The sequence below is a fragment of the Artemia franciscana genome, unplaced genomic scaffold (genome assembly GCF_032884065.1).
Source record: "Artemia franciscana unplaced genomic scaffold, ASM3288406v1 PGA_scaffold_1180, whole genome shotgun sequence".
In the NCBI taxonomy this organism is placed as follows: Eukaryota; Metazoa; Arthropoda; class Branchiopoda; order Anostraca; family Artemiidae; genus Artemia; species Artemia franciscana.
In genome coordinates, this window is record NW_027062618.1 from 984733 (window position 1) to 998742 (window position 14010).

General features: G+C 34.6%; 1 protein-coding gene across 1 annotated transcript in view; it reads right to left on the reverse strand.

The window, feature by feature from the left end:
• Positions 1–1307: 1307 nt before the first annotated feature.
• Positions 1308–14010, reverse strand: part of LOC136041238 (ADP-ribosylhydrolase ARH3-like) — a 63453-nt gene continuing 50750 nt past the window's right edge. The window contains exons 3-6 of the mRNA XM_065725833.1: positions 13150–13426; positions 10921–11042; positions 5199–5382; positions 1308–1519 (exon numbers count right to left, since the gene is read on the reverse strand). Coding sequence (XP_065581905.1) covers positions 1322–1519; positions 5199–5382; positions 10921–11042; positions 13150–13426 — 781 coding nt within the window. The 3' untranslated portion in view covers positions 1308–1321. The remainder of the gene's footprint in view (positions 1520–5198; positions 5383–10920; positions 11043–13149; positions 13427–14010) is intronic.

Below are 14010 nucleotides of genomic sequence, written 5' to 3' on the forward strand. Positions count from 1 at the left end.
TGTTGTTAGTAATAGTAGTGTCACTTTTACCAAGATCTCTCATGATGCTAGTAATAGCTATGCTTTATTTATCTTTACAAAAGTTGTCAACTTTAAAAATTCTCATGCGCGCTTCAGGACAAAAATGATTCTTGTTAGTTGACGTTGCAATTAATAGAATTGAAGTATCTATCAAATGGTAATCAAAGATTACTCATAAAAGACGCAAAAGCTCGTATCTCCTAATTTTAACAAAAAATTATTGACAACATTAGCGCTCAAGTAGATAAGTTTTGTTGTACATTTGTTTTAACGTTGTATGTGGCAACTCTGAACAATCATTATTTACGACGTCCATATTTTGAAATCTTATACAATTTCATAATCTCATTTGTTTGTGTGACCTCAGCGACATCGCTCATTTATAGCCACTCTACTTATTCACACCCGCCAGTTAGTAGATCTCGATTTTCTGCATTAATTCGCTCAGTTTCTAGTCTTGTTATAAATAATCTTTGGTATATGCTATTGAGCTGCTATTGTTTGCAAACACCAAAACGGTGTTTGCAAACATTTTGGGAATTAACCTCCACCTATGGCTGACTTTGATAAATCCTTTAGCACAGAATTAACAAAAATAGCTTAATGTTTGTTTAGAAGTTGTAAGTTTTCAAGAGTTCGAGTACATGCAATACTTGTTGAAGTTTAGTGGACTAAACTTCATTTTTTCGTCATTACTGCAGAAAAAATATTGGATATAGTTTAGTTGATATAGTATAGTTTAGTTTAGTTGGATATAGTTTAGTGGACTAATCTATATTGCACATAGATTTTCGTCAGTATTGCCAGGTTGAACCGTGAAAGTAAATGAGCAAAACTAATTAGTTAAACTTCACAACACCTATCGTCCCATAAAACTACACCTTTCAAGGAAATAATACTACCATTGTTCCAAGTTAAAATCAGGTTTTAACCAGCTGATACCTTAAAGCAAATACTAATAATCTTTTTTTCTAACATGGTTGTTAGTTCGCTATGAGGTTTCGATTCAATCCGATATGAGGAGATAATCACAAACCAGTCTTAGCTTTTACTAATCCATACAAAGAAAGCATTCCTATGAAATTATATATTCACTTGTCATGACAAAATCGAACTTCAAATAGCTAAGAAGTCTAAGAAAGCTAAGAAATTCAAATAGTTAAGAATTTCAAATTGTTGAAAAATCTCATATCTAAATAGCTGAAACTTCATAGAATCACAGAGTAAAAAATTCTAAAACAAATTTCACAGCCAAAGTTAAGGTCCTAATAAAAAAAAAGGTACAATTAAAATTATAGATTTATTCTGAAACTGCTTCAGCAATGCCATCTGCAAGCTTGACAACAGTGTCCTTATCCTCAAGATGCGCTGCCAATATAGAATTGATGTTTTCAAATCCAACGTAAGCACCACTTATAGCACCTGTCATTGCTCCAATTGTGTCTGTATCGCCACCTATCCAAATAGCGTTAAATAGGCTCTGACAGAAAATTTTTTCCTATAAAACAGAATAACAGTTGATTAATCCCTTTCAAAATAATGATATTTCTCCATAAGGGAGTCAAAAACAAACTAAAAACAGACAACTAATGAAAAATAAATATAAACTAAACAAAACTGAGAAAAACTAAACGCGGAAAACTAAAAAAACCTAGAAAAATAAAAATCTAAAACTCAGGGAAATCGAAGACAGAGAAGCCTCAAGTGTGTCTCATAATAAAACGAATAACGGACGGCATCTATCTTTCCCCAGAAAATTCATGTCATTCATCCAAAGAAAAAGATTTCTAAAAAATAACATTCATTTCTTAAAAATCTATTTGTTACTTTTCAAAAAACCGATAATAGTTTGAAAATTGGAAAACTACAGGATCCAAACAGATTTGACCTATGTAAGGTAAGTTTTGATAAATTATAAAGTCAAAATAGATATCAATCAGCCAATGAACAAGACATGAACAGAGGGGGAAAAGAGGTACTTTACTGAAGCATTAAACCTCAAAAACTGTTCCATTTGAGGTCAGGACAGTAATCATAGGATGTTGAAGAGTTCAAATGCGTAGGGAATCTCATCTGCCGGGAGTGATACGGAGCTGCCACACGTATTGCATGCACAACAGACACATTTGATAAACCAAGAGGGATAGTTTAGAGGGATAATTTAGAGGGATGGTTGAAATACAAGCTCTGGCTTTTCAATAGCAACGCTCTCTTTGTTCTGATGTGCGGGTGCAATGAGCGCAAAGTGCCCCCGTAAGTTGGAGAGTAACTGTCTCAAACACATTCTTGGCCTCCGGTGGAGAGATAACCACCAATACCTTTTCTAGAGAGAAGACCCCATGACCTCAGTTTCAGTTCAGTTCAGTTTATTAACATCAAAATAAATGGACAACAATAACTTTCTACCCCTACAAGGCTCCATGGCTCGTTACATAGGGGTTAAAACGAAAATAAATACCAAATAAAGAGTCTCTTCTTAAAAAAACAAGAAATCCAATTGAATAATTTTGTGTTATTTTTACTTACCACTTCATCCTCGAAATTCAAATCCAAGTCCACACCATCTCCCACCATCACAAAAACTATAACCTACTAAACTATAAGTTGTCGATGGCGTTATTGTGGTGAAACAGTTCAAAGAACTGTAAGTCGGCAATGACTGAGACCAACAGTAACCGAAACTCTAGAAAAATTGGCTTTTTATGGTAATTCTAAATAAATAAAACTTCTCAAGCTTAATGATTCCCATCAAAAACTAAGAGGCTGAGAGAATTTACGAAAGTTTCTAAGAACGGAGAAATACCCCCAAAATGTCAAGCGATCTTAATGAAGAATCACAGGTTCAGCTAGATTAAGAGATTTCAAGCTTTTTAGTGTGATTGTAAAAACCCAATGGTCCTACAGTATCAAGAGAGTGCTTATTCGAACGAAAATTATAAGTTCTAGTGCCCTTTTTAAGTGACTAAAAGATTGTACCACGAGCAATTGCCGTTTCTGTCATTTTGAAGCATCAAACAACAATTATGCCCCAAAAAAGACTAAGTTGCTATCGATTGAAACTTCTGAGATAGTCAATCGATTTAAAAGTATCGAAAAGTTATAAATTGAGCCTTTGATCCGCAGAGTAAGTAAAACCGTACGGTAGCACTTTCTAAAAGGAGGGTCGCAAATTCTATTACTACTACTACTACTGCTAACAACTCACTGCAGCAACAAACCACCTGACACGAAAACAGCTACGAGTGCTTCGCCTCCAACCCAATCTACTCAAAGCCTGACTCTTTACACCCTTCCAAGAAGCCCGTATTTCCCTTAAATCTTTCCTTATGACCAGCGAATTCAGGTATCTTATTACCTGTCATAACTTCATAAAAAAGGATATAAATTAAAAAAAAAAGATTGGCTTAGAGTCTGCTTCTCTTACACAGACTTTGTCGAAACCAAGGACAGGCAAATATTACGAAGAAAAAACAATAGGAAGATCTTAGATAACCGTAAAAAACATTAGAACCCTGGCAGAAGGGGAGTCTTCCTACCTACCAGTTTGTTTAGTTTAGTATCAATGTACACTATGTCCGCTTTCGATATTTTCATAGTCGGCTAGAAATTTTCTTTTTAGACTGCAAATTCGTAAATTTTTAGCAAAAACCAAGGATAGGGAGGGTGGCCAATATTGGCTAGGCAACACTAGCTTATAAACGAAATTCATTTTCAAATCAGAATGTTTTCCCATTCCATCCTTAAATGTAGAGAAGGAGTGCATGTAGGAGCTTGAAAATAGACTCCTGGGTTCTAACTTACGATGCAGGAAAACTCTTGCTGAAAGTTTCATGAAAAAATAGGACATTTTCAACTCTAAGAAAAAAAAGTTTCGTAAATTAGACGGAAGAGGGCGGGGGGCTTAAACATAATCAATCCCTAGTTGCAGTTGTCGTCCTTTTCCTAGTAATGCCGCTTATCAGAACAGAAATTAACTAGTAGAATCTTGGAATATAAGTGAATTCTCGTCAAATGAGATTTTGTTTGAATTAACTAAAAGAGGGGGTAAGCTGAAAATGCTTCTAGACATGGCCTAGTAAAGTAAAATAATAAAATTATGTAGACACAATCCAACCTTTACTTGGATGGGAGATCAAATATTTCTCAGGAGGACTATCATAGTATTTTTTTTAAGGCTCTCTATCGACGAAAGCATATTGATATTGATCGGCAGAACCGCTTAGTATCAGAAAGTCCAAAATTAAGTCCCGTGGTTAACCACCATTACCACCTTAAAATCTTACTGTCCGATTTTAGAGCTATCAACACCGTTAGCTATTGTTAAAAACAGCGCTTAAACATAACTGAAAGTAGTAACAATCTAACAAAAGAATATAAAAACATTGTGGTCAGCCACAACGAGATGCACAAGGACAGTGACTTTAGTGCCTTTTCCATTCAGAAAAAGTGACTATTCAGAGGCATTCAGAACAGAGGCTAGTTTGGACCTATATAATTTTGTAAGAGACTAGTTTGGCGATGGTTTTTACATCGATTTCAGTTTTTGAATACACTAAATCAAATAGAGGAAACAGAAATAAGGCTTATGATTTAGCAAAGTGAGGACATTTCAGCAAAAAACTGATACTGCGTGACTGAGAATCTATAAGTTGAGATTTGACTATACGCATTTGTTTTGATTGATTTGAAAGGTACAGGGTCTAACAGGAAGGAGGGAGATCAACCCACCCCCGCATGCACCGGCGAAACTGATAAGGTGCAAGGGCACGATTAAAAGCTTTCAATGAAACACAAATGCACAACTTATGCAAAATTAATTTGTAAACATTTAAAGATGCTGCTTTGGAATTTCAAAATATTTGTTTTTATTCATACTACTGTGCCATATTACTATTATTATACGATTGGCATACCTCACCATTACTAATTTCCAACAGGTAACAGCGTTGTCTAATATGTTTATACATTACCTTTCTACCTCACTGAAATAAACACTAACTAAATCGAATTTCGAAACGGCAAAAAAGGTGACTTTAGTTACGATTTCAAAGAAAGCGACAAAAAGCGACAGGCTAAAAATTGATAAAAAGTGATTTAAATGACTGCGATCGCCCCTCTATAGATAAAATAAACAATTAAAAAGGCCTTTTTAATTTTAACGAAGGAAAAAGTCTTACTTTTGCATCTCCTGTTTCTTTGACTGCTTTCAAAAAAGAATAAATAGCCGTATGGACAGATTCTAAGGCTGAGAAACCATTGCCAAGTTCATCAGCAACATGTTCAGGCGTCGGATCAGACTTCTTAAGAAAAACAAGAACTTTGTTCAGTTTATCTTGGTAGCTTTCTGTGGTCTTGATCAGGCTAAAAAAAAGGAAGAAATTATGGATAAAATCGAAGGGTTGCCTATAGATACCCCAACATCTGCAATATAAAAATGTAAAACAAGAATAGAAAATAATTCAATTTTAACTTTAGTTTCATAACTTAGAAAAATGGCTGTTATTTGGCTTATTATTCATTTTGCCTTGTCAGCATCCACTTGTCTATAAACCTTAAATCAACTATAAACCTTAAATCAAACTAATTTAAACATTAAGTACAAAAAATCTCTCTTTAATTTTAAAGGAAATTGTAAATAAACTTAAAACCTATTGTTCTGGTATTAAAAAATTTTCGAATTTTAATCCATATTGGAGTGTTAATAATTCACTGCAGGTGATAGATTCTTTAACAATGGTTTCAGCTAAAAGAATTGAGTCTTTCGATTTTGCGACAATGTATACTAATTTATCACTTAATTTAGTGTTTGATAATTTAAAAACTGTTATAAAGAAATCTTTCCTCTTATCTAGTAAAAGGTTCTTAAAAATAGACAGTTATAATAAAAAAGCCATATGGACAAACTGCTTTAATACTACAGTTAACTTGAGATGTTACAGCTTGGATATGATTTTTGAGTTATTGGAATTTGTTTTATACAATACTTATATAAGATTTGGGGGTGATTTGTACAAGCAAATAATGGGAATTCCCATGGGGGGGAATGCCAGCCCATTTATAGCTGACTTGTTTTTAAGTCAACTAGAATATAAATATATGATGGATAAGAATAATCCTATTAATTTAAAACATGCTTTGTCAAATAATAAAAGATATTTAGATGATATTTTGGTCTTAAATTGTAAGGATTTCATTGATATTTCTAAAAATATATATCCATCAGAGCTTATTCTTGAGCCTAGTCATGGCGCTGGTCATGAAGATCATTTCTTAGATTTAAATATTAATATTTGTGATAATAATAAATTAAGTTTTAAAATGTATAATAAAACGGATGATTTTGATTTTGAAGTGATTAGTTTCCCATTCCCTGAAAGTAATATACACTCAAATATCACATATTCAGCGTTTTTCTCACAGTTACTTCGTTATGCAAGGATTTGTAGTAATTATATTGATTTTAAAAATAGATGTAAAATCTTAAGCCAAAAATTGATATCAAGAGGTTTTTCTGCAAATAAATTAACTTGGCAATTTAAAAAATTTAGTTTTCATTATAACGAACTTTTAAATAAATATCAAAATAATTATCTAGAAATACTTAAAGAAATTTTTAACTAATTTCGGAGGTTCGAGAAATGTTGTCACAGCGCCATTTATTTTGAATTGTGTTTCTAATTGAGCGGATTTTTTTAAAAAATTAGCCACATGGTAAAGATGAATTCTATAATTGTTTAGTTCATTCAGGTTTTTTGCAATGTGTTAATATTTGTGATTTGGTAAAATTTATAATATTTAGTTTACCTATTGTTGCTAAAGGGAGGGATATATTAACAGGATAAGCTTGTTTTGGTTTTACTTGGTTGTTTTACATTTGCTGTTTTTTTTTTCATAGGCATGTATTTTGGGGGTGATACCTGACGCGGGGATGCCATGGGTATTCTGTGGTAGCCACAACACTGTGCTGGGTAGAGAATTTAGAGTGGCGAAACCCTATATAGGCCAGTGTATTCTCCTGATGAGCCCTTATGTTGGGTGTTGCCTCTGAATTATTTGTCTATATTATTTTTTCTATTGTTCGGTAAATGACGACTTATACTTATTGACGACATGACTGCCTGTCCATGGATTATTCTTTATGGTTGATTGTGTGTGGCTATGCTGTTTGACCTATGTGATTGTATGGATGAGTAGGGTTAAGGCCTCATTCAAGTGCTGGTCTATATTAATCACTAATTTAGGAAAACAGTCTTACTTTTCTCCTTCTGTCTCTTTTTTTTTTTTTTTTTTTTTTTTTTTTTTTTTTTTTTTTTTTTTTTTTTTTTTTTTTTTTTTTTTGTGTTTGTGTTGTAGCATTGGTGATTTCTCTTTTCATGATATATTAAATATATTAACAATAAAAAAATAGTGCAACGGTGAGAAACCAAATAAAACGGAGGAATACTCCGAGATTTGGCGGGTGAAATCACTTAGGACCAATTTATCTTAACCCGACCTGCAATGGTTTTATTAATTCACATTTTCCCTATTTATCACATTATCATAACAGAGTTTCTAGGCGCCGTGCAGTGGGGTAAAAAAGTAGCAATGCTACTTGACAGTTTTCAAATTTATTGGCTGATTTTGTCTGAAAATACCATTTTTACAAATAAAAATAATTTTTGCTCAAAGTAAAGCTGTCAAAACACAGGTCGTGCTCGCCATGCAAAAGGTGGGGTAGCATAGTAGTAATGCTACTTGGCAGTTTCCCTAGCTAGCTAAAAAATTTTGGCAGATTTTGTCTGAAAATATCAGTGCTTTGACTATCCCCGAATTTTAGGTGATTTCCCCAAAATCTGTCTGTTCGAAAAGAAATCGGTTCCCCAAAAATCTTCTTACATTCAGAGTTGCCACCCCTAGTGATTTATCACTAGCGACAAACCAACTCTAGCAACTATCACTTTCACTGAACTTGACATAATTTTTTCACTACTTCCCAAAGTTTTTGTCCCAATTATTTACCACACATCAAAAACCACACACAGATCATTGAATTACTGACTTTTCTTTCTATGCTAGTAAAATCACAATATTTATACCAGACTATACCATTCCATCAAGATTCTCTCATGACTCGTGGTAAAGACTTTCATTTGAACACTTTTACGTTCAATGTAATTCTGAGCATCGATGCAAAGAGGGCTATTTTAGACAGGCGCATCGCAAGTTTAATTTTTGTTTTCTTTTGCTATTCTGTTTCATTTTCCATGGTCTGGAATTAAAAGAGTTAGATTGGAAAATTATTCTAAAATGAAAAAAAAAAAGCATGGTACCTACGTAGAGAGGGGATGGGGAGAGGATTCGCCTAATTAGCCAATTCAGCAAGGAAAAAAAAAATGTGAAAGAGTCATATTGAGAAAATAAAATTCGTAGTTCTTACACATAAAGCTTTAGCAAGACTACTTACTTAAGATTAAATTTATTCACTAATTTACTGTTTCGGCGGTAAACGTGGTAAACAAAAAAATTATAATATTTGAGATATGCCATTCGTAGGGTATTACAATGCAGTTGCAAAACAAATGGGTAGTACCAGAAAGAGAAAAAAAAATGATTAAATAACTAAAAAGTGGTACAAACTCTAGAGACCCTTTCGATTAAATCTTCATATATAGGCAGAAATTTTTGCGGATGCTATCCTTAGATTCTCAACGGCCCTATTGATCAGGGTTGAAAAAGTAGAAGAAAGAGACAAACCGAACGAAATTCGCAGCCAATTAACTGAAGTAGCTCAAAGAAAAGAAATATTTTCAAGATTTATGGCAGCAACTTCATATCAGCTATTATAACATATTAATTCACATTTAGAAGGGTTACTTGACAAACCAACGGAACCTAGACCGACTGAAGTATGGGAAAATTTTCAAATATGCTGTTACGGCTTAACAGAACAACATCGTCAGCATATACGATTTATGATAAACCGACTTGACCATAAAATATAGAGAATGGAGATATCATAGGTATTTGAATATACTGCACAACAAAACAGCTACTTGACAGACCCTTTTACGAACGAGAATGAGGTTTGAAAAATCTCCATTATATTTTACCTGAATATTAACACTAGAACACCAATCCCACAAAACTGACAGGAACGATTTATTTACTCAGATAAAACAAGGCAATATAGGGCATGAGAATGGACAACACTGTCAAACGCTTAAGAAATATGGACTGTTAGGCAATAAGGTGGATCTTTAGATTTAACCTTATGTCTCATAAGGCGTGTGAAAATATGGTAAGTCTGAGAGCAGCTAAAACTACTACGAAAACTAACCTGCGTAGACGTAAAATCTGGACTTTCTCTAGTTAAAGATAGAAACGGGACAACAATTAGTGAGAAGGAAAGAGTTAGAGAGTTGGGTAAAATATTTTGAGAATGTGCTCCCCAGAAGGAGTTCCCCAGGTGCTGATAGTGTGTTAAATGAGTTCTTCAAAGATGGCAGTTGTGAGGTTATAGATATAGTACTTAAGACACTGCTGGCTCTATGATCCATATGATCAAAGAACCATATGGCTATAACCATATGACCATATGGGTCTATGATCTGGCTCTATAATATGCTGACTCTTGACGCTGCAGGCTCTATGATCCATATGATCAAATAACCATATGGCTATAACCATATGACCATATGGGTCTATGATCTGGCTCTATAATATGCTGACTCTTGACGCTGCAGGCTCTATGATCCATATGATCAAATAACCATATGGCTATAACCATATGACCATATGGGTCTATGATCTGGCTCTATAATATGCTGACTCTTGACGCTGCTGGCTCTATGATCCATATGATCAAACAACCATATGGCTATAACCATATGACCATATGGGTCTATGATCTGGCTCTATAATATGCTGACTCTTGACGCTGCTGGCTCTATGATCCATATGATCAAATAACCATATGGCTATAACCATATGGGTCTATGATCTGGCTCTATAATATGCTGACTCTTGACGCTGCTGGCTCTATGATCCATATGATCAAATAACCATATGGCTATAACCATATGACCATATGGGTCTATGATCTGGCTCTATAATATGCTTACTCTTGACGCTGCTGGCTCTATGATCCATATGATCAAATAACCATATGGCTATAACCATATGACCATATGGGTCTATGATCTGGCTCTATAATATGCTGACTCTTGACGCTGGTGGCTCTATGATCCAGATATGATCCAACGGTTCAAGTGACGGTACTTGCATTATTATTAGGGTCTATCCTCTTTTGAACTGGCCGATAATTTAATCGATGGAATCACATAAAAGAGCTAGGGTATAGAAAGGATAAGAAAGGACATATATGAGGGATTGGAGGGAAAAGCCGTAGGAATGGATCAAACATACATAGGACCTTTTCTTCCAATACATACTTTTTTACGCACAGACTGTTTTCTTAGGGGTAGAATACCAACACCCATTTTATTCTGAATCAAGTGTCAGAATGTTAATCATGTTTTTGAATTTTTGTGCAATTTAAGCTTCTGCCAAACATCACTAACATCAACCCATCCAGGGTTGCCAGGGATGGCAACCCTGGTGTCAGTGGGATGACTTCTTAAACGAAATTAAATTAATTGTAATGGTAATAAAAGCACCAAATAAACGGCAAATCCTCTCATGTATGAAAACAGGACATAAAATTTGTTCCTAGATGAGTTGTGTCTGTTTATGTGCAGTTTTGTCTTACAACTATCTTATAACATAGCCTCCCTCCGTATTTTTTAAGTGGGCCAACTCAGAGTGAGGCTTCTAAAACCGCTCCTATAATAATGTAAGATTATACAGCCTACAATAGTAACGTTTACAGCAAAGAAACAAGGAGAAAATTGTACTTGCCATTCAGTTTTTTCTTCTCTATCTACAATCCTTTCAATTGATTCTCTCAATTTATTGACGAATTCCACCGCTTCTAATTTTGCACCTTCCTTGCAGTTCAAAGCGTGAAATACAGCCGAGGACTAAAAATACAAAGTTCAATTTACTAAGCACTAAACCACTGTTCAAGCGATTTCCTTGCATATCAGGGTTGCTGCGATAGCGGCAACCTAGTAAGAGACGATCACGTCCCATGCTAAGAAATACAAGAATCTAAAACTCCTAAAAACAGTGTCAGATTGAACTACAAAGAACCACCTTGTCCAGAACCCCCTATAAATAAAACTTCGTCCCTTGGCTTGTTTTCTTCAGAGACCGCAAGTAGAACAACATTTAATACAAAGTAGCCTAAGGCTATTGGATGCCTGGCTGTAACGTATACTGACAGATCCTAAACAAACGTTTGTTCAGGAAAACAATAAACAAAAATAATAAAATCATCACCTTTAAGTCTTTATTAGCAGGAATACAGGGTATTCTTAGAACAAGAGTTTGCATACTTCCCCCTCAGGAAAAAATTTCCTGAAATATGTAAGTCAATTACCGAGGTATGACTAAATGCAACCCCCTAAAATGAAATAGTTGCTTGCCTTTAGGCAAATAAAAAGGAATAAAATGGATGATCTTTTGTTCACATCCAGAAATCAAATGACTGACATGATCTCCCCTAACCAAGAAAACTGTTCTATTGTCCGCTTTAGCCTGCTTTATGGTTATGAGTGGGACTGCTGCCCCCCCCCCCCCATCAAATTAGACCCCAATCTTTATACTAAATTTTAGCCTATCCATTACAGAGAGCATATATGTTGTCTATAATCAGGTTAAGACTTTAGGATAAAAGCAACCCCATAAGAGTCATTAGTCAGGGATCTTGAAGCAATAAAAATGCTTCAAATAATAGCTAGCTTGAACAGAAATACCAGACTTGGGAGTTGGTTCAAAATGCCAAAAGTGGTTTATCAGTTAAACCGAAGCAAGGCTTAATAACAGGCTTATTGGTATAATAAGCTGTCACTCCCTAAACATGAAACATATTCATTCAAACGAAGTTAAGCTATGTTCTCACGAACAGTCAGAACACTGGACCTAAAAATTTCATTGGGCTTTCTTTTTTTTGGCTTCATGCATGCCCTCTCTCACAGAAGGTACACTAATATCACCACTAAATATCGACTTACGACTATGCGGGGTGCAACCGTTAGTGTAACCGTGTAAAGATAAAAACACTATACACATCGCTCATTTTGAATTGACCGTATACGCCTTTAGGAACGAATAACACACTAATCAGTAGCTAGGCCTCGGATTAGGGAATGACGTAAGTGAAATATGATAACAATAGTTTTAAACCGATCGTACACCCATAATATTGTACAACAGAACCTTTTTGACAACGTGGGGACAAACTAGTGGTATAAGTTATAGGAATATGCGCTTTACTGAGACTGAATTCCTTTATTGCAAAATAAGATAAATTACAGATAGATCCCTCTTCCAATATTCTACGCCCGTTGGCTCTAATGATCACCCATGGGGGAAGAAAACAAGGGAAAACTTATCCGTAGCCACCCTTATTGGCAAATATTTATCAATTAATAATTTTTATATTCTATAAATAATGTACAATTTCGTATATTTTTGTACAGAGACTTTTTCAGAATAAGGGTCCTTAGACAAGTTGATACTCATCAAGATACTAACTATCATCAAGATCATTCCTATTTTGGGGTGTTTTACAACTTTTTCTAAAATTATGCAAATTTTATTATGCTAATGATTTATTTATATGCAATTTTAAACTTAACAAATTATTTGTTAACAATTGGAATAATCATTTGGAATAATCATTAAAGGCAGAATTTTCCGCCTTGAATAGCTAAATTCTGTTCTTCGAGTTGCAGCATCTATTGACAAAGGTCAGCTATGACTTTTGTTTAGCACGCTTTAAGAAAGGGATCTATAATAGAAATGTATTATGCAATTCCGAGTTGGACAGCTCCGAGACTATGGATAAATAAAAATGGAACAGAATAAGTCATTTTGGAAGGTCATAGATTCCAATCCCCCCACAGAATTCTGACTATCTATGATGTCTTTAGTTTTCGTCTTTCGTCAAACACGATGTACGGCCTAAGGCAATAAATGGATGAAAGGAGAAAAAATGGAAAAAAGAATAACCGAAAGAGTAACCTGCAAAACAGCTCCCATAATCGCGATCCAATTGAAGTGTGTCAACCTTGCCTGCTCTTCGGCTACTTCTAGACATTTTTCCAAATTGTGACAAAAATAAAGTGCAACCGGAGCCACGCGCATAGCAGCTCCATTTCCAAAGGATCCCTGCTTGTCAAATTGCTCTCTCGCAGGTCTATAGGGATCCTCATATCCTTCCATGTTCAATCGAGCAAAAACATTTACAACCCTTTCACCGTAATCTCGTTTTGGATCTTTTTTATACTCTTCAACAAACCTAAAACAGACAAGCAAAATTATTGACCAAAAGAGATTATAGGTACATTTACACATATATAATGGAAAATTTGCTGTTGGAACTAAGGATAGCTGTAAGACAAACCCCAAAGGAAAAAACCCCACCTTTTCCAGTATCAACTATCACCTACGATTATAGCCGTTACAGCAGTAGTGCAGTAAACATCTACATTATTTTCAATATAGACAATCAATATTGAAGAGTCAAAACAGGAGCTTATTTTAGTTTTAAAGATCGATCACATTTGTACATAGGGGGGTAATATATTCTCTGAGGCCAACCTGACTTTCATACATAATGATGATAGAAGGTAATAAGCTTACCTAAGCTATGGATGTCAGGTGACTGATTTTTCTTCTAACGATAATTGATTATAACTTGATTATATAAGAGATGTTCTGATAGGTAACGGATACCCCCGAAAAGTCATTGACAAGGTTATTTTCAGGAGAAAGATGAGTGGAATTACCAAGAATTTCGCTCCTAAGATTGAAGATGATAAACCCTTTTTGTCATTACCTTATATCAAGGGCATTACTGACATTTTAAGTTCCAAACTCACT